A 26130-nucleotide genomic window follows, 5' to 3' on the forward strand; every position below is an offset into this window, starting at 1 on the left:
CACTTTTTTATGGGATACCCCCCACTACTATGACACATTAGTGTCTTGTTTGTGTTTTGAGTCAATTGCATTGGAATGCCACCAGGGATATGAGAATTTGAAGGGAATAGGTGAACAGTTTCTGAATGAAGAAGGCTGGGACCAAAATTTTGTTAGGTTAACAGGTGAAATGTTTACAAAATTTGTGTTGGATAGAAATGAGGAAGTGACTGTCACTCTGCTCAAGTACATTAGGACAGAGATGTTTCAACACTCATTTTTCCCAAATGTAAATGTGCCACTCCTGGTTCACATCTACATACCTGCTCATAATGCTTTTCTGCTGTAAGTATTATACTTAACGTGTATGTCAGTATACCTAACAAAATAAACAGGAAGTCACCTGTTCCTTTCATCCTTAAAATTGTTTCAAAATCAAGATCCTCATTACTTCTTATCAATGGAAATTTAAGAAGTAATTAACTGTACTTCATAATATGTTACAAAACGATACCTAAAAATTAAAACTAACCACTAACTTAGTACTTAACATTATCCTATCCTAAATGTTATAAAAAAGGTTAAGTTATGTAAACCTAATCTTTAAATAAATAATTTGTTTTGTTCATGCATTTTACATTATTTCCATTGACTATCACACTTTTCCTGACTTTGTAGTATTTTTGTATTGGTAGGTGACAACAGGAATGACTTAATCAAACTCTTTATATTATTAGGTACCTGCAGGGAAAATTATTGTGGAGAGTTTGGTTCTCATGATCTGTGCCATATCCCCGGTTATTCCAGCTGCTCTGATGGTGGGGATTCTTTATGCTAAGAGAAGACTAAGAAAGAAGAGAATATATTGTGTGAGTCCAGACAGAATCAACATGTGTGGCCAGATCAATCTTTTCTGCTTCGATAAGGCAAGTTTTTTTCCCAACATTTCTTTGAAATAATATAAAGTAGGAGAATAATTAGTGTATATAAAGGTGTAACTTTGTTTAGTTTTGTACAAAGAGTGGAAGGGTTTTTGTTGTTGTTATTACCTGTTGGAGAAATAAACCCTTTCATTATTCCTGGAGACCAATGTCAGTAAGTGGACATCCTCAATTTTAGGGTTGTCTTGGGAACAAAAGGTAAGAGGATACATTTAAAAAAAAAATATTTTTGCAAATGATGTAACTTTTTGCATCAATTATTAATTATTTAACTAGAAATTTTACTAGTAATTTACTTTGCATTCCTAGTATTATGTTGTATATTATATTTTAACTAGGATAAACATACAGCCAACCAACACAGAACCATGCTGTTTTGATGGATTTTATAGCATGGTTTGGCTGTAGTAACTATGTCTGTTCATATATGATAGTTATCTGACCATCAAATAATGATCAGCGACTAGTTGCCAAAAAAAACTGATATGGATAACTCGTAATTGAGTAGATATTTGGGTAGACATTTGGATCATGTAGGACAAGGTATTGGTTACACATTACCAAAATCTAATTTGCAGTATTATATTTTATCTATTTGATATCTAGACTGGAACTTTAACAGAAGACGGCCTTGATTTAATGGGAGTGATACCATCTAAAACCACATGGTATATTTGACTACTATTTTACGCTATTTCTTTCTTCTTGCATATATTTATTATATCTGTAAAGTGAGTGCTCTTTTCATGTTAAGCTTTCAGGAAATGGTAACCCATGAACAGATCAATGACATTTCTGAGGGACCATTATTTGCTGCTATGACATGCTGTCATTCTATAATCCTGGTAGATGGAAAACTTCAAGGTGATCCATTAGATGTGAAGATGTTTGAAGCAACTGGATGGGTAATAGCAATAAACACTCTTTATTATGACTACTATATTATTAGGCACAACTAAATCACAGTGCCTATGGCTTACAATTCTTCCACTTGCCATTGTTTTTTTCTGATGCAATACCTAGCTACAGGTCAGACCCACTTGCAGGCCATAATTAACTTGTGACAGGAGCTAAAGAGTTTATGTTTAGAATGAGGTGTGACAGAGGTACGTCCTAATATACATGTCATTTAAAGTTATTGGAGACGCTGCTGCCACAGGGTCAAAAGGGTCACTATTTTCACTGTTTTTCATATAAAAAAGGGAAATTGGTTTAATTATCATTGAAATATATTCATGTGAGACATACCATCACACCTCCACAGTGAGCTTTTGTTTGTATTCATTATTGGAAACCAAAAAGCTATCAAAACATATGCAAATTATTACAGCTATTTTTAAATATATGGACACCTTGGCACAGTTCAAAACCTGTTTTACAATGTTAATATATGCTTTAAGGTAATTATGCTATTTTTTAAAGGTAATAGAAGACAATTATGAAGATTTTGTTGATGAAAACACATCCCAGAAAACAATTGTTCGACCTGGACCAGGCCTACCTCATGTAAATTTCTTAGATTTAAAATGTAGATAAAAATTTTCAAAATATATATAAATATGCTGTACATGCATTTTCCCTAGTCCCATATTTCCTCCCTTGTTTAAGACCCTGTAGGTACAGAAAGATACCTGTTGATGTGCCTTAAATGCTTCTAATCTGCTCATTTGTCTTTTGCTAAACTACTGAATCTCTCCTAGTTGCCTCATCTCTAAATATTAGAGGCTAAATACACTCTTTAAGGTAACAGGGGATTTGTGTATAGGACCAGCCTAATTATTTTATTTATTTTTTTTTGCTGTTTACATATGATACACTGTAAAGAAAATCTGTACAAGTGAACATATATTGCATTTTCTAAACAGATGGTACATGAGCCTTAAATAAGTCCTGGCTGATTACTTTAGCTACTGCCACTGTTAAGCTATTCGTTCTTGAAAAATCACAACAGAAGCCTAGAAATTATTATCTTATCCTATCTCTCTGTCCAGCAGTTACTTGGTAGCCTTTCAATATTCTAATCTCTAATACAAACACAGAGCACTGTAAGCCCCCTTTCACACGTCACACTGCTTTCAAGATGCCCTGTATGCCACTACCAAGTGCATAGCAAAATTCTGTTAGAAGCAGGAGTGGCAAACCACACCAGAGGTTAACATGTTTGCACACATTACCTTTGTGGTTGCAGTTATCCCTCCAAATGCTTGCTCAAATTAATTCCCAATCTTTCCCCATTAGGTTTAAAAGGAGTAGATGGAAGGAGTTAGGAATGTGACTGAGGCTGTGGTATTACTTTGCAGTCAACTGCAAGTGTGCAATGGGCCTAAATATAAAGCGATGAGAAGTTCAACATGGACAGCTTTACTGCTTATCTTGTGAACATTAAAAGCTTGTTCTCACTGGAGGCAGTAAGGAGCTGTGGGTACTGCTTTCTAACCATGGCCACCTCTTAGAAGGTGCAAGCAATATCTGGACCTTCAGGGGACTAACAGGGACAGATGGGAGCATTTGATAAATGCCTGCATGTTGATCAAACATTGAATGTTAAGTTGATCTCTGATGTTTCGCAAAATAGGTTGGGCAAGCTACATACCGTTTCCCCTATAATATGGCACTGTACTATATTTTTTGAAAAGCCAAAATATGCCCTAGGTCTTATTTTCAGGGGGATGTCTTATTTTTCCATGAAGAAGACTACAGTACACATTTATTGTTGAAAATCACTCATGTGCCATTGATTGTCCCCTGGGGATGCCTTATCATCGGGGAAACACGGTAGTAGTATCGGGTATATCTCATTCTGGCCACAATAAAATTATTTTAGGTACCTTATGTACCTTTCATCTACCTTACTAAAAATATATTGTTCTATTTTTTTACTCATGAAAAAATAAAATATATGAAATTAATATACATTCCCCTTAGATCGTATAACAAATACATGCACTACTATTACTATACCTAGTTGACAGCTTGCACTAGATATACCTAAAATGTTTCTTTTTACTTTTTATTGTTATTACAGGGTATGGAGGATGGAGTGGAAATTCTTTTCCAGTACCCATTCTCCTCAGCCATGATGCGTATGTCTGTTATTGCAACAGTCAAAGGAAATAATGAAATTAATGTTTACATGAAGGGTGCTCCTGAGACAGTGGCCAGCTTCTGTAAAGCAGAAACAGGTATTGTTTTCTTACCTATAAATAGTAATTATCCAAATATGCTGCACCAAAGTTTCTAATGGACTAGTCAGTATTAAAAATGATAGGGTATATAAACCTACAATTTACTGAAAAATAATTTTTTCAGGATATTTGTTTTTTTTTTACAATACTATCTGTAGTATCTGTTCTTCACATATGTATGTGTATATATATATATATATATATATATATATATATATATATATATGTATATTAGTGTAACTATACCAGGCCCAGCTGTCTAGCAATAGGGAAATAACATTTATAGGCAATTTCTGTCAGCTTCAAAAACAATTAACCAGTCGAGGAAACTAGTTCTAGCAGGTTCTACCTTTTGAAAAGCAAAAGGGAGCTACTTAAGCATTGGTATTCGTGTTAGGATGCACTTTATATGTTTTTTTTAATACAGGGATATGGAGTGATAGGCAGCACTAGCAGCCAAACAGATATGGTTCAGTGTATAGATTATTAAATTGAGAATGCTAGTAGTTTACCAGGGATGAGCGAGGATGCCTGTGGCAGTCTTGCGAAAATTTCCTCGAACGTCCAACGGTTTCGCAAAAGTTCGGCGAACCCGTTTCGCGAAACCATCGGAAGATCAAGGAAATTAAAACAGGAGGATACCCAGAGCTGCTTTCAGCCCTGGGAGTTCTCCTGTTTGCGATCCCATGGACACTAGAGGTTAATTAACCTCCAGTGCCCCAGGGATCGCTCTCTGATTGGCTGTGGAAGGCTTTTCTCAGCACTAGAGGTCTCTCTGATTGGCTGGAAGTCTCCCCATTCAAAACCCTTAGTGCTCTCTGATTGGCTGAGGAAAGCCTTCCTCAGCCAATCAGAGAGCACTGGAGGATTTGAATGGAGAGACTTCTCCCCATTTACCCTCTAGTGCCTAAAATTGTTAGAACTGTTGTGTACTGTTTTCAAATTTTCTGCTTGCTGAGCACAGGAGAACCTGCTGACATTGAAACACACTTTCCAGCACAGTAATATTATGATACATTTGTTAGATTTTTCTCAGTGGGTTGCATCTCAGTGGATAAAGGAAAAAGGTAACAAATGTATCATATTACTGTGCTACTGTGTTACTAGAGAAACTCTATCCAGGAACACATAGTACAGGACTGCAACAGCAATAAGGGGAGCGGGGCTGCTCCGCTCTCCTGGTTGCTGTTGCCGCCCTGTAGTATGTGTTCCTGGATGGAGTTTCTCTATCCAGGAACACAGGACTCTTGTCCAAGAACACATACAACTAGTAAAGGGCTGCAAGAGCATTTAGGGGAGCGAAGCTGACAGCTCGGCTCCCCTGATTGGTGTTGCAGGTCCCAAGTTTACAAAGGCTGTTCTTGCCTACATGTTTAGTAAGTGAGAATGGCCCAATTCGCCGCAAGACCAAATTTAATAAATTCGCTCGCTCATCCCTAGTTCTTACTATTTGTTAGTAAGATTAACACAGCATTACCTTGTCATAACATTAATACTGGTATATCCAGTGAGCATTTACATAATGTTTATTGATTTTTTTTTTTAAGTCCCCAATGGATTTGTAGAAGAACTGGAACGCTATACATTTCAGGGCTTGCGAGTGATTGGAGTGGCTTTTAAGACTCTTAAAAACATGAGCCTGGATGATTTAGAAAACATAGAAAGGTAAATATCCATTAAACAAATATGCTAAGTCAAGAATACCTTAAAAAAACATTAAACATCTGTCAAACTTGGTTTATACTTCTTATAATACCCTTTACTACCTTATTTCCAATTAAAATGATAATTTATATTTAAGTGGCTTGTGATTATCTATTTTGACATTAACATTTTTTACTGAGGTGGTCTGTTCATATAGCTAATTGGGGTACACAAACTTTAGGAAAAGTAATTATCTTGAGTTCATAATACAATTTGTCCTTTATCTATAACTGTTAAAAACAATGGTGGAAAAATCTAATTTTACCCATGTCACGATTCAAATCTAAATTTTGTGATGAGATTTTTTTTTCATCACTACAAGCAGTAACACATCTATAAATAATAATAATAATAATAATAAATGAATACTGCAATGAGCTCTATTTATAAAACAGGGAATCAGACATTCCCTCGTGGGTATCTGTCAGGTTAATATGTTTCAATAGCAGTGTTATAAATAGAGCCCTTTGTGTTGTTTCTGTGCACTATAGTACAACTACAAAATTATATCATTTGAGAGAAAGAATCCTTTTATTAGGGTTCCAAAGAGTGAAAGTTCCATCACTAACCTGTTAGAACTGGAGTGCAATATTATAGCAACAGTTATTAGTGTAGTCAGAGAATTATGATGCTGAACCTATTCACATGTTCAACAGTGCATCAAACCCTGTTTTATATTGCTTTTTAGGGAAGAGGTTGAATGTGACATGGAATTTCTTGGTTTGCTAATCCTAGAAAATCGTCTCAAGCCTGAAACCCAGCCAGTTCTGGAGGAGCTGAACACAGCCAACATAAGAACTGTGATGATAACAGGTAAATTACGTTGATCTGTGCTGAGATACAAGAATGTAATCTCAAACTACTTTCTAGATCGTGTTTCTGTTCATTTAGACTTGATTTCCCCACAATAATCTTCACACTTGGAAGGGCTGTGGAGTCAAGGGCACTCCAGCTTATATATGGTGGTACTGCCCGATTATTCAGCATTATTGACATCAGGGGTCAGAGTTCATAGAAACAATCTCTGGCACAGTTTTAGACTTAAACCATTAGTGTTTTCTGTTTCACTGTAATAATTTCTCTACTGGCCAATAAAAGTGTTCTATACTCCCCGTTCTTACTCAAGGCAGCTAAGGCAATTACCCGACTTTATTGGACATCTCCTACTACAACTCCTATGGGAATTTGGTTTGGTAAAATAGAGTATAACCAGTTCCACTTATACTTCACATATCAACATATCCTGTTTGTTCTAATCAGAATGTCCCACAAAAAAGCACAGGGCAGTATAATGGCAGTGGCAGTGATACACAAAGTGCAAGCTTACTGACATTATTTTGTGTCACCTTTCAACAGATAATGGGGGTAACGGGGATAGAACAAGTTGATAAAACTAAAGTCAATTTGTGTATGACAAGCATCATTTAATAATTAAACAAATGTCCTACAAATTTTTTTAACAACAAACTATACCAAATATTTCATATTGTTTCTAGGTGACAACATACAAACAGCAACAACAGTTGCAAAAAAATGTGGCATGATTCCTGACGGTAGCAAAGTGATTCTGGTGGAAGCTTGTAAACCTGAGGGCAGTTCTCCAGCTTCTGTCACCTGGAAACTTCTGGAGTATCCTACAGATAAAATTAATGCTAAAGTAAATCAACACATTATTACAGTAAATGTATACTGTGTATACTGTGTAAACATTTTGCACAATAATTCTTGTATACTGTGATCAATACTGTTTTCATTTCCAAATTTCCATATATTATGAACCAATATATAGTAGATTCCTATTTCTAAAATGTCCCAGCTCATTCTGGACCATTTCTGTTGTATTATAAACTGGCCCCTACCTTAGTCAATTCTTTGTGACAAAACTTTTCAAGGTAGAGTTTATAACATGTTTTGTAAGCCTTATCCTTTATTATTAATGATATATTTCCAGTTTTTTTAAAACTAGGTAATCATATGCTAAATTATATCATTTGATTTGACTGCACACAGGATATCTCCATAGATATTGAAAACATTCTGGATGATAAAATGCAGAACAATGATTATCACTTTTCACTGAGTGGAAAAACCTATGAAAATCTGGAAAAATACTTTTATGATTTGTTACCGAAGGTATGTAAGTATGGAAACAGTAAATAAAAGCAATTTAACCTAAAAAAGCCTATTGCTAGAGCTTGATAAATAGTTCAAATTAAACCGGATCCTGCCCAAACTGTGCCCAATGTTACACTAATTCTTGGAGTCTAATCCCAAACTGCACATCTTTATTTCTCTCCAACAATTAACTGCCAAATCTCTCTATTGCCAAGGCAGGCAAGCATTGAGGAAAGGTTAGGCCCTGGATATAGCACAGGCCTTGGAAATAGGGGGCTCCAGTCAAGAGACACTTCTTAGGTTAGATCAGGTTTACTTTGGGCAATGTAATGCAAGTGGATTTTAAATATAAATTAGTTTTCTAAATTACAGGAATATCTCTTTTATTTCATTTAACAGGGTGGAAATATTTTCTTGTTTATATTATAATATATTTTGACATTGCCGTTCCCCTTTTCAATGTCCCATATTACTCAAGACTCTTGAACTTTGATATTCAACATCCCTGATATGGGGTATCCTGTTATCATCCTAAATTGTGTTCCTTAAATACAATCAGAATATTAAGGGGCTCAAGATTTAATTTTCACCCCTGCAACTAGGGTAGGAACAACATTTCAGACAAAATGATTATTCTCTTACCTAGCATTCTGCTCAACTAGACCGCAATTCTACCCTGTCATTTAAAATCTTTTGAACTCTTTCTAAAAGAAGTTTTAAGGTTAGTGATGATAAATGAAACATTTAAATCTGTAGTGCATAAGTGTTGAGGCTGACATTGCTGACCACCATTCTAAACATAGTACTACATGGACTATCAGGTTGATCCAAAAGCTTCAGTTGTTCCTGCCGGTGACCTGGACCAGTAATGTAGATCAGAAACTCAGAAAGCATTCCTAACTTTTATTATTATATTATGTGTATAATATGTGTTTTCCTTTCAGTAAACTGTATCTCTAAAAAAAAGGTTATCAGCATAAAGAATAGGGGCTAAGAGGTGACCTGAGTAAGGTGTAGCTTGATTGCTGGTATCGGTTTCTGATTATGGTGGAAATTGGGTTCATTATAGTTATTTTGGGTTGCAGCTTGATTTCCTGTTTGGTATTTTCTATTTTGCATCTGCCTCACTCTTTTTGTCCCGTAATCTATGTATGTTTGCCACCTGCTCCAGCTTCTGGTTTGCATATTACTCTACTTTTGCCACTTCATTTACTTTTCTTTAGATGTTGCAAAGAAGTAAACTCTGAATGGCAATTGATGTTGGTGAATCGGTTCCTTTGTTTTTAGTAACTAACTATATATATTTTTCCTTTTTTAAACTAAATCAGAGGCTTTTTTCAGTCATTGAAAATAGTAATTTTGCTTTCTAAAACAAAAAACTCTTCAAATACTTTAATATTATGCTATCATAATAATGTTGTACAGATACTGATGAATGGAACAGTATATGCTCGCATGTCCCCAGGCCAGAAGTCAACAATTATAGATGAATTTCGGAAGCTTGAGTAAGTAGAGGTTTTTATAGCATTTAAATAGAAAGTGGACATCTTAAACTTAGGAGTTCAGTTGTGATACAATAAGAAGAATCACCAATCTGAAAGATATTTTGTTACTCTTGCGTACCTACAACCTACTTTAGTCTACTGCAAAGATCATCCTTTTTCCAGAAGTTATTTCAGCTTACTGTGAGTATAGATCTGTCTTCAGGCACAGCACTGAGAAATACATGTAAGCACAATTTTCTAAATATAATAAGCTGAAAGTATCTCCAAAATAAGAATTATAAATGGATATTCTGGGTATTACAGCTTTCTTTGTTTTAATAAAAACATATTTCATGTGGATCAGTGCTATATTGGCATTATAGCTGTGCTTTGAACACATGAAAGATGTCTACAATCATAAAGCTCCTAATCTATTTTTACCAATAATATTATTTTTTTTACCTAGTTATTATGTGGGGATGTGTGGAGATGGAGCCAATGACTGTACAGTAAGTAACCTTTTGTTTGGTATCTGACCTCAACTTGGTACCATATTTTTTTTTTTTCATATCCTTTTCCTAATGTGTTCCTAATTCAATAACATTTTCTCCCAGACTCATTACCAAGTATTTTGTTTTCTCAATTTCTTGCAGGCTTTAAAAATGGCAAATGCAGGGATATCTTTATCTGAGGAAGAAGCATCTGTAGCTGCACCTTTCAACTCTCAAGTTACTAATATTTCATGTGTTCCAGAATTACTCAAGTAAGTAATGTCTTCTCTAGAAGGTAAATGAAGGATGAAAAAACTGCATAACTATATGAAATTTCATCCTGCATTTCTTCACATTCCTTACTGTAAGGGTTCTTTCCTGCCTGAACCTGCACAGTACAGCACCATAGACTTCTACAGGACTTGTCTAAACTTTTCTCCTCAGGGAAATTTATGGGGTTGTATAGTGCAGGCACTGGTAGTAGGCAAAACTTGCTGCAGGGGGATGTAAACAAATGCAGGACCATATAACTTCAGAGCTCAATAGATAGGTAACTGTGGGGCTGGGTGGTTGAGTTTAGTAAGCGGGGAAATGGGCAGGCTATATGCAGGATTACTGTACTTGCCTGTACTTTTGCCTGTTTAAAGTTTTAATCTAAAACTTTGTATAGCCAAATCTTTTTGTCCTCACTTTTGGAAGAGTTCAAAAATGTTGGATTCTCCATACCTTTTCATCTCAGGTACAGAGGTCACCAGGATAAATAAAGAATGAATCTATGTGACATGGAATGTGACATCAATTAAAACAGGAAGTTTTATGTCTCTATTCAAACTATAAAGCAAAAAAAAAATTTTTCTATACATTCACAATAAAGAAATAGCTGTAATATACCACACACCTCTCTTTAATCCAAACAATTCCAGCTGCAGACAGATGTATAACAGAACAATAATTGCTCAAGATGGTAAGAACATTTAGTTATGTACGCACTGAAGAGGTTAAAACAAGAATGATCATGTGTCCAACAGTTTCATATATTGTTCTCTTTTCCAGGGAAGGACGTGCAGCTCTTGTCACTTCATTCTGTATGTTTAAATATATGGCTCTGGTTGGGTTGATTGAATATATCAACACCCTTCTGCTTTATTGGGTAAGATAATTAATATATATACTTTAAGTATTGGATGTGTTTTTAGATTCTTGAAACCTAACCTAGAGGGTGGAACAGTTAAGATTCTGATTTTATTTTGTTTTATTTTTTCACTTTCCTTCTCTGTAATACCTGTACACGAATCCATAGGACCAGTTGTCAATAAAACAGAAAGGTACAGAGAGCAATACACACATTGTTAGAAGATATACATCCCGCCCTTTCCCCCTCAGCCTCTAAAACATCTGCTAATATGACTTTGTTGGAGAAATCCATAAAATGTATAAATAATGCTCAGCAATATATAAATATTTTTTATGTGTTTGTGAATTTAAAATATACAGCCCCCCATCCCTTATGCATGAGTTATAACAAACTATATATATATAAAATTGTATGTATGCATGTATGTATGTACATGTGTGTATGTTCCACCATCACTCGAAAACGCATGGAGACATTTCAACCAAACTTGCTATACACATGACTGAGACTCATGCGAGTGCACTAGTCATCTTTGTACAGCACTATGCTATATGTCAGAGCTATATTTGGATGTATGTATGTATGTGTGTATGTCATCACTAGGAAACGCATCAAGACACTTAAACCAGACTTGCTAGACATGTCTGGACTCATGTGAGTGCATCACTGATCTTTGTACAGCACTATGCTATATGTCAGAGCTAGTGTTGGCCGAATATCTCACTATTCAATTCTACAGCTATTCTGTCGAATAGGGAGATATTGTTCATGTGATTGAACGTGAGTTCCAACATCATTAAAGTCAATGGGGGGAAAATTCGGGTTATTTTTCAAGACTGTTTTTCAAGAACTGCAAGGGCAATCAGGGGAGCGGAGGGTTACGATTATCATAAACAGCATAACAAAATAGTAGATCTTAATTGAATAAACATAAAACACAAACAAAACACGATAACACTCATGATAGCATTTAGACATGCTATTCCATAACAATAATATGTATGAAATATATTATTTAGGACTATGTCTGTTGTATCGATTAATAAAGTTGTGAGGGGTAAAAATTTACATTGTCCTGGATGAGGAGTAATATAGAGCAGAGTACATCCCTTATGCTAAAGCAATTATTAGTACACCCTTTTATAATCATAAGTATACCTAGCTTGATTGTCTATATACTCTAGTTTTTGCATTACCTCAGCATTTACAGGTAGGTGCTAAATGTCTAGCTACTAGGTGATACTTGAATATTAATTGGACCAGAGACAGACAGGTCCGATCAAAATCTTTCTGCATACATAGCAGAATATTATTGTTCATGTTTGATTTTTATTTGCTGAATATAAGTAATATTGCCAAAAAAAGCCCTCTCTGTTTCTTTCTTGTCAAGCCAAGAAGTTTAAGTCAGAGTCTCCTGGTATTTGCTGCAAAAAAGAGAAAATCAAACTCTGCCAACTAGAAACACCACAACCACTAGAACATTGGAATTACAAATACAATTACATAGCAAATACCACAGAGTCAAAGTATTTTCCTAAAAACATCAGAAAATACAACACGTTTCCAAATGATATCATTAGGCGCCACATCAGTTGTTCAACAGCCTGGATTTCCATCCAAATTCACGGTGCAGGGGCAAATTTACCATAAAGCGGATCGTTACTTCCGCTGCCAGATCAACCACAATTTCTACAACTATATTTTACTGAAAACAATCTAATAGAAACTGACCAGAGGTGCACCTTCATCTCAGGAACAAAATTTCACATTGTCTTAAAGTTACAAAGAACGTTTCATAAGCACAATGTTCTTTTTAAAACATTTAAAACAGCAATGGAAAATATTCCATTAATTTAGTTTAATTTGAATTAATTGTATTTAAATTTAACTGTATATTGTACTTATACTTGTAAAAAAATTTCTTTGATTTGACACTATAGCTTTATTTGATTCCTTTTCCTGTATAATATAAGATTGCAATAAATAAATACCCGGGCAACGCCGGATAATCAGCTAGTATACAAAGTATATACTATATAAGCCCAGTGAAAGAATCCTAACATGCTCCCATCAAGTCGCATAAAGTAACTGTAGTCCACCTGAGAACCTGTTTGACCCTGCAAACCTGAAGTGGACTTAAAAATCATTTGCTATTAGTTTCCAATTGCCTTAAATCTTGAGACATTCGAGGTCTGCTGGATCAACCATGTTCTCCAGTGATAAACTATTTTCTCCATTCATGGAGAAAAATCGGGCCCATTATCTCCAAAATTATTTACTTTTATTTTGTAAGAGGTGGATTTTCCTACAATGCTTTTCATATAAAGACTGGGCCATATATTTAAAGAAGGAGGAACAAGGACAATGGAAAAAAGGTCATTTAAGGCTCTTTGTGTCTCATCACCTTTGAAAATTCTTTAAACACTCATGCTTAGATTTTTTTTTTTTGTAAAGTTTGTCTTTATAAAGGATGCATACTGCAGCATTGTTCCACATTCATGTAACTGTTCCCTTTTAGAAGTTCTAAGAAACTCTAATACACATTATATTGATGCTTTTTTGGTAGAACTCCATAAATTTGGTCCAAAAGTAAAATTCACACAGAAAAGATGAAACACAAAGATGAAAAACATTTTCACTTTTTGTATTTTAGCAACGAAACATCTTTGGAAACAACCAATGGCTTGTTCATGATTTTCCTATTGTGTTTGCAATATTTTTGACAAGTAAGTAAAATTTTTAATAACACATATTTGTAAAGGATTAGAATTATCATTCAGTGCTCCAGAGTAATTTATTTTAATAATGAGCTTTATGAGCTTGAAAAATATAGTACAATTACCACAAAAAAAAAAGAATACATGTTCAGTACACATAGAGATATATTCCTAAACAATTTACATAGTGGTCTAATTATGGACTAGTGAATCTCACATTTACTGAAACATTCCCTGGTTTGTTTGCCAGTATTTGATTTTCCACCAGAGAATGTTTCGGTGAATGTCAGCCTCACTGCTTTATAAACAGACCTTATTGTGATTGATATAACAAAAGTGTGTGTATATTCTTTTTTGAAATTTAAGGAACAATGGGTCATGGGCCATTTATAAACCAATAAGGAGTTATGCAAATGGCACAGACTGAAACACTGAAACAAACACTGTTGTGGACAAATGAACTTGCTCTTGGCCAAATGTAGTAAAACATTTAAGGTAGTTTCTTTCTGAATAAATGTTCTTGGATTATTTACTCTGCTGAATAATTATTCTGATTTTTCTAACATTTAAATCCCTAAAAAGTTAAATATTTCGAAATAAACTTTGTTTGTGCAAGTATTTACAAGCATTTATTGGGCTTGATTTATTCAAGCTCTCAAAGGCTGGAGAGAACACACTTTCATCAGTGAAAATGGGTGATTCAGCAAACCTGGAATGGATCTGGTCCAGGATCAAAAACATTTGCTAACAATTAGCAAACAACTTTATTGAAATCCATTCCAGGTTTTCTGGATCACCCAGCTTCACTGATGAAAGTTTATTCTCTCCAGCCTTGGGGAGCTTATTCAATAAGGCCCATTCTGTAAGCAACCTACACCAACAAGCTGTCAACTGTCAAGCTATCAACATTGTTTATTAAATTGCTAACCTCAATTAAATATTATAATAATGCAATGATTTTAATTCTTTACTGATTGCATTAATGCTATAAACATTGAATCTTGGGATCAGTGTCAGTGACTTTAACATATACTTTGGTCTTTTTCAGTGAGCTCCACCCCTGCATACCCAAAGCTGGCAAAGTACAGACCACCAGGACAGATGATTGCTCCATCTATGCTTTTTTCAGTACTCTTCAATGTGCTATATGTTATAGCTTCTCAGACGTATGCATTTCTCATGGTTCAGCAGCAGCCATGGTACAACAAAGATGACATATACAGGTAAATGTGCCCATTTATATCCTATCCCTCACCACTCAAACAAGTCACAACATATATTAAGTGTATACATTTCCCTTAACACAGCATACTGTTTTAAAGACTTGCTTTGCTCTGCGTCCACTGTGCCATCACTCTGCAGTCCTTTCCAGCAGTGCACAGCTTTCCTAGCTAAAATCATTTCATCGGATTATATTTTACCTATAGGAATGAATGGGCTTGTGTTCTCTGAAGACAAGTTGTTAGGGTCATTTTTGCTGTCTAGTTAAAATTACTGGAATGGGGTTCAAAATGAGAATTTCCCACAGTAATAACAGGGGTTGGGGTGGTGACAAGTGCATACACTACAAGTGCACTAAAAGTGAATCTATACTTAAAAAATAGAAACATCCATTAAACTCAAGTGGAGATAAATCCATTAAAATATTAACTAAGAAATCTCCCAGGTGGAAACAGGACAATAATATAAAGTTTACATTTTTTAATTTTCTGCATGCTACCATAAACTACTTAAGCCGAAGAAAAGTTTTGGCAGGGTTGGGCTTTAACCAAGTGAAAATTATGACACAAACCTCTAAAAATAAAAAGTAAGCATATCAGGTGATAAGCAATCTATTGAAAGCTATCTATATAAATATATAAATGGTCCATATAAAGAATGTGCTTTACATTTATTGAATTTGAGGTCATTAATTTGTAGTGATAGCATTACAAAGAACATGAGAGCACTCTTAGTGTCGGGAGGAAGAGAAGTTTAATCTCTGGATAAAGAAGGAATTCTTCATTGTAAGGTTTGTAAAATAGGGGAATAGGCTCCCTCAGGAAGTAGTTTCAGCAAGTTCTATATATTGTTTTAAGAAAAAGTTGGATGCTTTTTTAGAAGCACAGAATATATCTGGGTATCAAAGTTTTTAAAGTAAAGGCAACAGATACTGTTGATCCAGGGAACATCTGATTGCCTTTAAAAGGCCCTTGTTGGAGCAAATTGAACCAGGGTTTGTTTGCCTTCCTCTTGATCAACTATGTATATATGGTTTTATCTGGTATATGTTATTTTACCAAGTTGTTGAACCTGATGGACTTATGTATGAAAGGGCGCTGCATAGGTTTGTGGAAACAATTCTATTTAACACAGTTTAATTAAGTTAAACATCAAATACCAAAACTGATGCATGGTGCACAAAAAAAAAGCTATATTTTTATATAATGTTACAAAAAAATGCAATTTACTATGCAGCTACACCAGAGCATACTAGTGTTGCAAAAAACACATTTTACCCATAATATAGCTAAGTGATGTAAAGGCATGAATGTACAGGATAAAACATATTGTGGAGATTACTTACACCTATGGTTTACTATGATGTTTAAGCATAAATATCCAAACATACATTTATTAAACAGCAGTAGGTCTAAGGACTAAGATATAAAGGTGATTTTCTTAGATATCTTTTGCTTCAACTCCTGGTTTAATAGGAACAAAACTAAAATAAGTGTCACACTTACCTCTGCCTCTGTTTCTAAGCTTTATCAGTTCCGTCCAATCCGCTGGCCAATCAGAAAGTAGCCTCTTTATCAGCCCTGGCTATTTAGCTAGCTCACAGACTGCACTTTGTGTTCGTGCAACAAGTCTTCACTAGTGCTGAGCCCCTAGCACTGTGAGCAGGTTCCTGTCCACCTGTTGCTTATTCCAGTGTTTCCCGTGTCCAGCTCCTGTGTTAATCCCTCATTGTCCAGTCTGTTGGTTCCCAGCCAACTTCCCTTTACTGTTCCAGTGTTCCTGTCTGTCTGTGGATATGCCTGAGTTACCTATGCTTCCTGTTGCTTCCAGTGTCTCCTGTGTTCCCTGTGCCCGCAGTGGCGCGTTGTGATTTGGTACCATGTTTTGCCCACCTTGGTGTGCTCAAGGACCGCAACCTGGCAGAAAACCGGGTTACTGCTTAGACTCCTTGGCCCTTCCCAGGGCTCACACCACCTCTGTGCAAGCCATAGCAACCCTTAGTGATCCTGTTTCTCAGTGCATGACAATAAGTGCACACTAAATTCATTAAAGGTTGCAAAAACAGTAATTGTCAAAGTGGCACCCAGCAGCAGTTTTTGGGCTTTTGGCTGCCTACACAAGGCAGGCTTGTAGAAATAAATAAATTAGATAAAATACATTAAATGCTCATGTAAACTCATAAGACAGTTGCTTTTCAAATTAGTACTTTGATGATGCTAATAAAGTTGTTTATTTTCCATGTCTTCTAGTGCCTGTTATCCTGGAAATGAAAGTTTAAATAGGAATCTTACTTACATGTTAATTTATGAAAGAAAAAAAATTAATTATGAGAGCTTTGAATCTACAACTTTGTGGCTTTTAACATGCGTGCACATGGTCATTCTTTCTTTTGTCTTCTCCAAGGGAAAACCCTTTCGACAACCATTATATACCAACTGTGAGTATTTACTTTCAAGGCTAAAACCAAGAGCTAAACCAAGAAAATAAATTTACATTTCACAGTTTCGTTTTCTGCTACCTACCTACAAATGATATATTTAGTCCTAAAATACTTATTAGTTAGCAAAAGCAGGTCATTGGAAGCTGCTTCAATTTAGTATGTCTAAACCCTAAACCAACAATATTTGCCGCCAGGCGACCAAGCAGTCATTGCAGAAAGGGAGGGGTTGGGCAGAGATGATGTAGCTTTTGGGATTATTTTTTAGTCGACCTTCCATGTTCTGCAACATACATAGTGTCATCAGAAGTAAGATGTTCGTGTGCAGGGAGCAAAGAGTTCTTTGGTTTGCTGTTTGTTTATTGTCCTCCTTCAGTTGGGGACAATACCAAGAATATTCCAGGGAACATGTGACCTCCTCTTCCATGATGATGCCCTGATCTAGCAACTAATCAGTGGGCCCAGGCACTGTAACAGGAGCCGAGGAGTGACAATTCACTGTCAAGGAGAGCAGCCATTGCTGAAGTTGGTTGTACCTGTTAATTGGTGCATATACCAGTACAATTGACTTCAGAATTGGCCGTGGGGGGAGCTCACTTTAGGGATGAGTTTAAGGGGGTTGAAGGATGCTATTTGCAGAGACATTGGGCCTGGTTTATTAAAGCTCTCCAAGACTGAAGAATATAGACGAAGAAGATATATATGGATAATCCATCTGGGTGATCCAGCAAACCTGGGAAGGATTTCTTAAAATGATTTGCTATTATTTGGCAAATGATTATATAAATTCTGGACCTGATCCATTCCAGGTTATCTGGATTGCCCAGGTTCAACCATGATATATGAGAGCTTTGATAAATCAGGGCCATTTTCACTTTGAACTGCATTAGCAAGGTGACTGGGTCTCTCTATGCAAAGTCATTGTTGTAACTGTTGTATCCTACCTCATATGCACAAATCTGCACAGGTAATAATGTATTAAGAAAGGAAAAAATTGTGGAAACCATACACAATGTACTAATAGCCAAACACTTAAGAGACATTTTCTTTAAAGATAATCTAAATTAGAAAAATGGACCTGGGTTGGATAATCATTGAATGTTTAAATGGTTACAATACCTCATTTTATCACTTTTACCACTTTATCCTTTAAACTACATTTTAAAAAGACATGTTATATAAACACTGTAGTTTTCAAATCTTAAGGTTTATACATTTTTTATACATCAGAGGAATAGAATAGAATAGTACAATAAAGAAATAAAAAATACATAAAAATGGCAATTAAAATGCTAAAATGCTACGATCTCGATAAAAAAAAATATATTTTTTGTTTTCCAGATGTTTTTGTGGCCCTACTAATTATAGAAGTTACTTTTACCATATTCTTCATATTTGCAGACTTCAAAAACATTTACCTTGTTCTGGAGGTAAGTATTTTATTAGAAAATAAATGGAACAACATAATCATAAGAACAGGCCTAATGAGCTTTGTGGCTAAATGGAATTTTCTATGCTTGATCACTGTTAACTAGAAATGGTCAAATTTGTATCTGGTTTTACCCCAATATTCATGTTGATCTGAATCCCTATAAAGTCAATTACAGAAGCAAATGTGCGTCAAAAATCATGTTGCCCCCTTTTCTTTTTACAAAAACCAGACTCCTTCATCCCAGTAGTGAAAAGGGCCATGGGGATTTTTTTTTCTGATCTGGGGAGCAGCATTTTAAACTTTTAGTTAATAATAAACTATTTACTGTCTTTCCCATCCTGATACAGGGAAATGCCTATATCATTTCCCTAAATAGATGGGCACTATATTCTTGTATGGTTTATCATGGAAGATATGTTAATCACAGGTAGAAATTATGTATGTATGTATGAGTGAACATTTTTGTAGCAGTGTACAGTAGTTAACTTGTAATATGCTGTCAATTAAATGAGTTTCTATGTAGCTAAAGGGAAGACAGAAAAAATGTGTATTAACTTATATACAGTGTATATAGTTGATTTTCCTTTTCTTTTTTCAGCTTGCATGTACACCCACCAGCTGGAGAATACATATGATAGTTTTACTGGCAGTAAATCTGGTGGTAACATTCTCAGTTGAGGTCAGTATTAATCAGGAAAAGGTGTTTGGTTCTGGTACAGAAATATGTATATATATATATATATATATATATATATGTGTGTATATATATATATATTGCTTACCAACACCTTGTCAATTTTATTTTATTTTAGTCTTTACTGACTCTAAACCATCCCTTCCAAACTTTCAATTTATGTTGAACACTGTAGATCCCATCACATGACAAGACAAGCACATGCATAATTTACACCTGTGGCAGTTTTTTTCAATGTTGATATATATCTCTTTGATCTGTGTGCAAAACTAAAGAATAAAAAAATTAAAACCTGGAAAATTAGAAAAGTAAAAAAGCCATAGCAAACTACAATTCCTTTTAATTTACTTAGTTGCCCAGTTAAGTATGTATAAAATAGATTTTAAAGTATCATTTTTTTCAGTAAAAGATTTACAGGAAAATACTCTATTAGTTGTTTATAGCAACCCTTTCCATTATTTAAAAATTTCTAAACAGTTACAGGTCTGAAGTAGACATACCATTGCCTACCTGTACTCCTTAATGTGTTTTTAAGTTCTTGGAGTTCCCTTAAACCCATGGCCCTGCCTTATAGAAATAATTCCATGGCAGAAGAAAGTTACCTTCTTTTATCATGTTTTTGTTACACCCTCTGCATTCTTGTTGCAGGTTTAAAATTGTAACTGTTTGGAGAATGGCTTCTTTAATATATTAGTGTAAACAAGCTTTCATTTACAGGGTGCATCATGTGTCTATGTGACTATGTGTAAAAATGTTTATTTCTAAAAGCGCCATTAAATATTTTTAGGAGTTTATTCTGGATAATAGAGCTCTCTGGATGGCTATAAAGAGATGCCTCAAATTAAAGCCTGGTAGTAAGTATAAAATGCTTCAGACAGCATTGGCCAAGGACACAGAATGGCCGCTGATTGGAAAAACAATATATACCAAGAATGAGACGATGACAAAGGGACACAGTGAAGCCTACACTAATCCAACTTTCCAACAGGATGATGTTGTAAATGAGAAACCTTCAAATAAATAACAAAATCATTTGGAAATAATAATTTAAAGGCATTGTTATTCAACAATATTTTATGGAAAACAACTTTTATGTAAAAGAGTTTTCACTTGACAAAATGTGGCCAATTTGAGCTTGGTATCCTTTACCTGTTTTTTTCCCTTAAAAAGTAATTGTTACAGCAGGGCAAACAAAATGAAGGAGTAGTTGTTAAGGTAGGACATGAATACACAAATGGTTGACACAAAGATTATACCCTTCCATATTGTACAGAAAAAGATGTTTTATTACAACATGTGTTGTCCACTGGAACATTTTTCCACAACTTCCGGGCCCAAGTGGTGTGGTACTCTCGGAAGTCATGCATCTGACCTTTACTTGATGAAGACAGTGAGCAAGATTGTTTTTTATAAATATCTCCTTAAGAATGGTACAGGTGGTACATAAAAACCTAAACAAAGATTTTATTTCCCCCTTTTCCACTGTTCAACAGTTTTAGTCAAAAACCTCCAAAAATATTGCTGGAGATGGCCTTTGATATGTTCACTACATAAAACAATTGATATATATATAAACTAAAATCTAAGAGCAAGAAGATCCTAAATTCCTAGTATAAAATAAAAAAACAAGGTTCTGTTGTTCTGTAAAATGATCATTGGTTTTATTATTTGTGGAATTGGTCATATATCAATATTTTAATTTGTCCAGTAAGTCATATGGATGAGAATGGAGGAATAAGGCTTACTGCCATGAAGGGTGATAATATCAAACTCAGAATGCTCCCAACTCTAATAGGAATTGTGTAGGACAACATGTAATTATTTATTAATTTTCCAGAGCAGCTTTGTGAGATAAATATGTTTTAGCATTTTTTGCATACGATTTGTCATTTGCAAGAGGAATTATATTATAACAAGTTTACCTATTTCTGTCTGGGTCTGGGCTATTTCATTCCACCTTAATGTTAAGGTACAGGTACTTTTTTTATCTGTCAAAATATTTGCACTTTGAAAGTTTTTTTTCTGTCAATTTGCTGATTTCCTTTTTTCTTCCTTACTTGAACTGGTTTTATTAAAATTTGATCCAAAAATTTTTTGATAATGTTGGTATTTTTGTTGGAAAGCTGCTGCAGATTCAGTTCTTTCTAGTCAAGATGCTGCTAGGCACATAGCTGAGCAGTTCCATTGTTTTCCCTGTTAAGTACTGTCCATAAAAAAAAAAAAAAAAAAAAAAAAAAAACAATCACCCCTTTCCTAATTTGTGCTAACAGTAAAGGAACTGTCAACGATCCCTGTAAAAAAATGCAAGTTCACTAATATGGGTGCAAATCAGTATTAAAAACAGGAACCTACAGAGAAAATTACATCATAGTAATGTTTTTTTAAGGTCTAGAATAAGCAATATATTATACATATAGCATTAATATAACACTACCGCCTAGTGGCAGAACTAGCAATCACAGTACAATGTACGAGAATGGTCGTTTGCACCTATGTCTGTAAAAGTAACATGATAACAACATTAACCAGCTCTTCATTGGTTGCAGTACAATCCTGGGATTTATTAACGTTATAGCTGGATGGCGGATGGCTCACATTTGGGTATAAAAGAAAACACATGGGTGTTACTAAAGATGCATTCAGCCTACTTAAAAATGTCCACTTCACCAGACAATTTAAGCATTAAGTGCAATTAAGGCATTTTGATATTTTCTACCATGTTCTAGACCAGGGGTCAGCAACCTTTACTATCAAAAGAGCCATTTTGCCTCCTCTTCCACTAAAGAAAAATAGTCTGGAGCCGCAAAACATAACACAGTTTATAAACTTTTAAAAGTTTTAATATTTTTTTGATTTTACCTGTTACAACAAGTGTGCATGTGTAGGCCTACTTTGAAATAAATTAAACACTGAACTATGCCCCTAGAAGCCTCCAGCTTCTAACGTATCATCCTGTTACATTAGCTGGAGGCTTCTAACGTAACAGGGTAGATTTTTTTGATAGGCAGAGTTCTTTATGTTCTGACGATGCCTTAGCGATTAAATTTTAAGGGGTGTTAGCCACAGGTGTCCCTCATTTGCAGCTTTAATTTTGTTCACCTGTACCCCCCAATCTTGAGTAATTGGGGTTCAGGTGCTAGAAGCCTCCAGCAATGTGTAACAGGGTAGATTATATTGATGGGCAGAGTTCTTTATTTTCTCACAATGCCTTAGCGATTCAATAGTAGGTGGTGTCAGCCATAAGTGTCCCCCACTTGCACCTCTATTTTGGTCACCTGTACCGCCTCCCCCCCGTTCCAGAGAAATTGGGGTTCAGATGCTAGATGCTTCCAGCAATGTGTAACAGGGTAGATTTTTTTGATAGGCAGAGTTTTTATGAATTTTTAGGAGGTGTTAGCCACAGGTGTCCTGTACTTGCACCTCAAATTTTTTTCACCTGTACCCCCGTTTCCAGATAAATTGGGGTTTAGGTGCTAGAAGCCTCCAACAATGTGTAACAGGGTAGGGGTTTTTTGATGGGGGGAGTTTTTAGGAGGTGTTAGCCACAGGTGTCCCCCACTTGCACCTCTAATTTTGTTCACCTGTACCCCCTTCCTGTTCCAGAGAAATTGGGGTTCAGGTGCCTCCAGCAATGTGTAACGGTAGATTTTTTTGATGGGCAGAGTTCTTTATGTTCTGATGATAGCCTAACAATTAAATTTTAGGGGGTGTTAGTTCCAGGTGTCCCCCACTTGCACCTACATTTTTGGTTGTGTACATCTCCCCATTCCAGAGGAACTGGGGTTCAAAGGAGGGGGGTGTCATTGTACACACCCATTTGTACACGCCCCGTGGTAGATTTATTTCACTGGTAGATTTTTTTCATTAGAACACCGGATAGGGAATCCCCCTCCTCCGCAGTGTCTTGGGAGGAAGGGGATCCCCCATCAGAGATCTCCCCGCGGCAGCCGAAGGGAGCCACAACAAGGAGGCTGAAGAGCCGCATGCGGCTCCGGAGCCGCAGGTTGCAGACCCCTGTTCTAGACCATTGCTTACATCAAGGCTGAAGTCTCTTGGGAATGGTACAGAGGAAGGGTGCTATGATATTTGGAGGAAGCAATGCAAAACACCTTGCTGATCCCTTCAACCAACCATGATCTGCCTGCATTGAACTGAGAAGTACAGTACCAAATAATTACATTATTAAGTCTAAATATTGTATTCAAATATAAAGCATTTGTTCAAAAACATAGTTAGCAATTTATGAAGAAAGAAAAGTAAAACTTAGAAAGGTTAAATACAAGCAGATAAAACTTTAGTTCAAATAAGTAACTTCATTTGTAATAAACCATAAATGCGACTTAATATTTTACTTCTAATTTGACACACTCACTTTTTTATGGTTTCTCATTTGTTATTTAGTTGTTTCATATAGCAAGTTCTACATATGCTTTATGGTTTTATGGTTGAATTTCCACAATCTGAATATACTGATGAAGGGTGTAATTTTTTTATACAGATAGTTAAGGACATCTGTCATACGGACGACTCCTAGATACGAACAGGGCTCCCTTGCTCACTCATGTGCAGGTCATGTGCAGAAGAAATCTTTTGCTAAACACAACTGAGGTTGTGGAAGATCTTAACCTCCGCAGCGGTAACCCCGAGTTTGACTCGGGGTAAAAAAAGGATGCTGAAAGCAGTAACACAAGTAAAACAATAGTAAACAGAGCCTTAACTGGTCTTCTGGCATCCTCCTTCGCCCTAATTCACGATCCTCTGGCCGGTGTCCTTTGCATCTGATGAGTCACCGGGAGTTCCCGGTGACGTCGGTATGTGCGGCCGTTGCATTAGGGGTGCAACAGGAATTTCAAATCTTTTTTTCTATTTTTTTTTTGTTTTTCATGAAAAACAATGTACCGCTTTTAGACATATAAATCCGGACAGAAATGAACCACCAAGGAGGTTAAGAGCTGAGTTGATCTGTAACATTTTGTAACTCTTTAATGACCACGAAAACTCTACAGTTTTTTTTTTTTTTTGCCTATCAAAGCACAGCTAGAAGATAATGAATGTCTAGGCTCCATGAAGTTTCTTTTTTTGTTTGTGATTAACCCCCCCAGCGTTTTAATTCTGTCAGTGTTTTGATGCAAAAAGTGATCCTATTTTGTATTGCACAGAAATATTTGTTTATTTTGTTGGCCTGTAATTCTTAGTATTAAGTTCCGGGTATAATATTTATATTTATTTATTAGATTATAATCATAATTTATAATATAATACATAATTATAAATCATAATTATAAAAAATAATGAAATAATAGACCACAACAATGTAATTTATCAAAAAAAAAAAAATTATTAAAAATTTCTCACTGAAATTTTCCAAAAAAGGGTGCAAAATAATTGATAAATGATAATATAAATTAAATGCAGATTTTAGAAAAAAAAATTTAGATTTTTAGTAGACATCCCAGGTGTGGTAGATTTTGAAGCAGGGTGCTGCACAAAGCCCAGCATCACAGTCAGGACAGTAGAACCTGGTTTCTTTGTGTTTCTTCCTTCCTCTGTCATCGGTCTTTGAGCAGCAAACAACGCACATCCTTGTAGGCGTTGCCTTTTTCTGGTGGAATGGTGGAATGTATTTAATGAAGTGACGACCGGTCAGTTTACAGTGTACAGTACCGTATTCCAGATGTAGCCAGATGTGGATTCGCACAGGATATACGTTTTCACACCAAATCGTGCCCTCTTTGATGCAATGTACTTCACCCAGCTGAGCCTACCCTTGTAAGCCATTAGACCTTCTTCAATGCTGACATCTCTTTCTGGCACAAAGGTTTGCTGGAAATTTTGAAGAATATTGTGAGATACTTCCCAAATGTTCTTCGGTTTTGGTGCAGGATGGGTAGTCTCATCAAATTCTTCATTGTTTCCGAAGTGCAGGTACTTCATGATGAGGAAAAAGTGGTATTCTGGCATGACTGTGCCAAAGAATGGAGTGGCAACCATTTTATTCTTGGACCAGTACCACTTCTGCATGGGTTTGCCCACAACTCCCTGCAGGATCACCAAGCCCAAAAACAGCCAAATGTCATCCTTGGTCACAGGTTCCCACTTTCTGCATGTTGCAAACCTCCGGTGTGGAGCACCTTGTTGTTGTCCAGCGTGCCTGCATAAAACAAAATAAACTAAATTTTAAGATATGTTCTTTTATAGTGTGAAGGTTGCAAGTGATATATTAGCAAACACAGAGCAGTATATATGTTTGCACACAAAAAAAATAGCAAACAATTTCAAAAAGTTAGAAAACAGGGCAAAAAAATCTAAAAGTTAGCACAGAGCAGCACACATGTTGGTATTTTTTTTTTTTAAACGTTTGCAAACACAAAGCAATACACATATTTGCATAAAAAAAACTTCATAAAGTTAGCAAACACTAGACCGGCTTACCTGTTTGTCTCCGCAACAGTTTTTTTGATAACTTCTTTGGTCAAAAACAACTTCAGGTATACCAGGGAGTCATCGCATTCAGCCTCAATTTTTATCCCAGGTACGCTGGTAAATGGAAATCTTGGCGGTGCTGCCTGGTCCGCATCAAGGCTAATAGGACACC

At 35.6% G+C, this 26130-nt stretch overlaps 1 protein-coding gene across 1 annotated transcript in view; it reads left to right on the plus strand.

Moving 5' to 3' along the window:
• Positions 1–21437, plus strand: part of LOC140329765 (probable cation-transporting ATPase 13A4) — a 52128-nt gene extending 30691 nt beyond the window's left edge. The window contains exons 13-31 of the mRNA XM_072410156.1: positions 717–905; positions 1527–1588; positions 1675–1825; positions 2343–2426; positions 3946–4102; positions 5653–5770; positions 6498–6622; positions 7306–7466; positions 7820–7942; positions 9350–9429; positions 9875–9917; positions 10062–10171; positions 10953–11049; positions 13688–13760; positions 14800–14974; positions 17222–17409; positions 18751–18839; positions 19440–19520; positions 20323–21437. Of these exons, the coding sequence (XP_072266257.1) occupies positions 717–905; positions 1527–1588; positions 1675–1825; positions 2343–2426; positions 3946–4102; positions 5653–5770; positions 6498–6622; positions 7306–7466; positions 7820–7942; positions 9350–9429; positions 9875–9917; positions 10062–10171; positions 10953–11049; positions 13688–13760; positions 14800–14974; positions 17222–17409; positions 18751–18839; positions 19440–19520; positions 20323–20559 (2343 nt within the window). The 3' untranslated portion in view covers positions 20560–21437. The remainder of the gene's footprint in view (positions 1–716; positions 906–1526; positions 1589–1674; positions 1826–2342; positions 2427–3945; positions 4103–5652; positions 5771–6497; positions 6623–7305; positions 7467–7819; positions 7943–9349; positions 9430–9874; positions 9918–10061; positions 10172–10952; positions 11050–13687; positions 13761–14799; positions 14975–17221; positions 17410–18750; positions 18840–19439; positions 19521–20322) is intronic.
• The last annotated feature ends 4693 nt before the right edge of the window (positions 21438–26130 follow it).

Source organism: Pyxicephalus adspersus, chromosome 4 (genome assembly GCF_032062135.1).
Source record: "Pyxicephalus adspersus chromosome 4, UCB_Pads_2.0, whole genome shotgun sequence".
Taxonomy (NCBI): domain Eukaryota; kingdom Metazoa; phylum Chordata; class Amphibia; order Anura; family Pyxicephalidae; genus Pyxicephalus; species Pyxicephalus adspersus.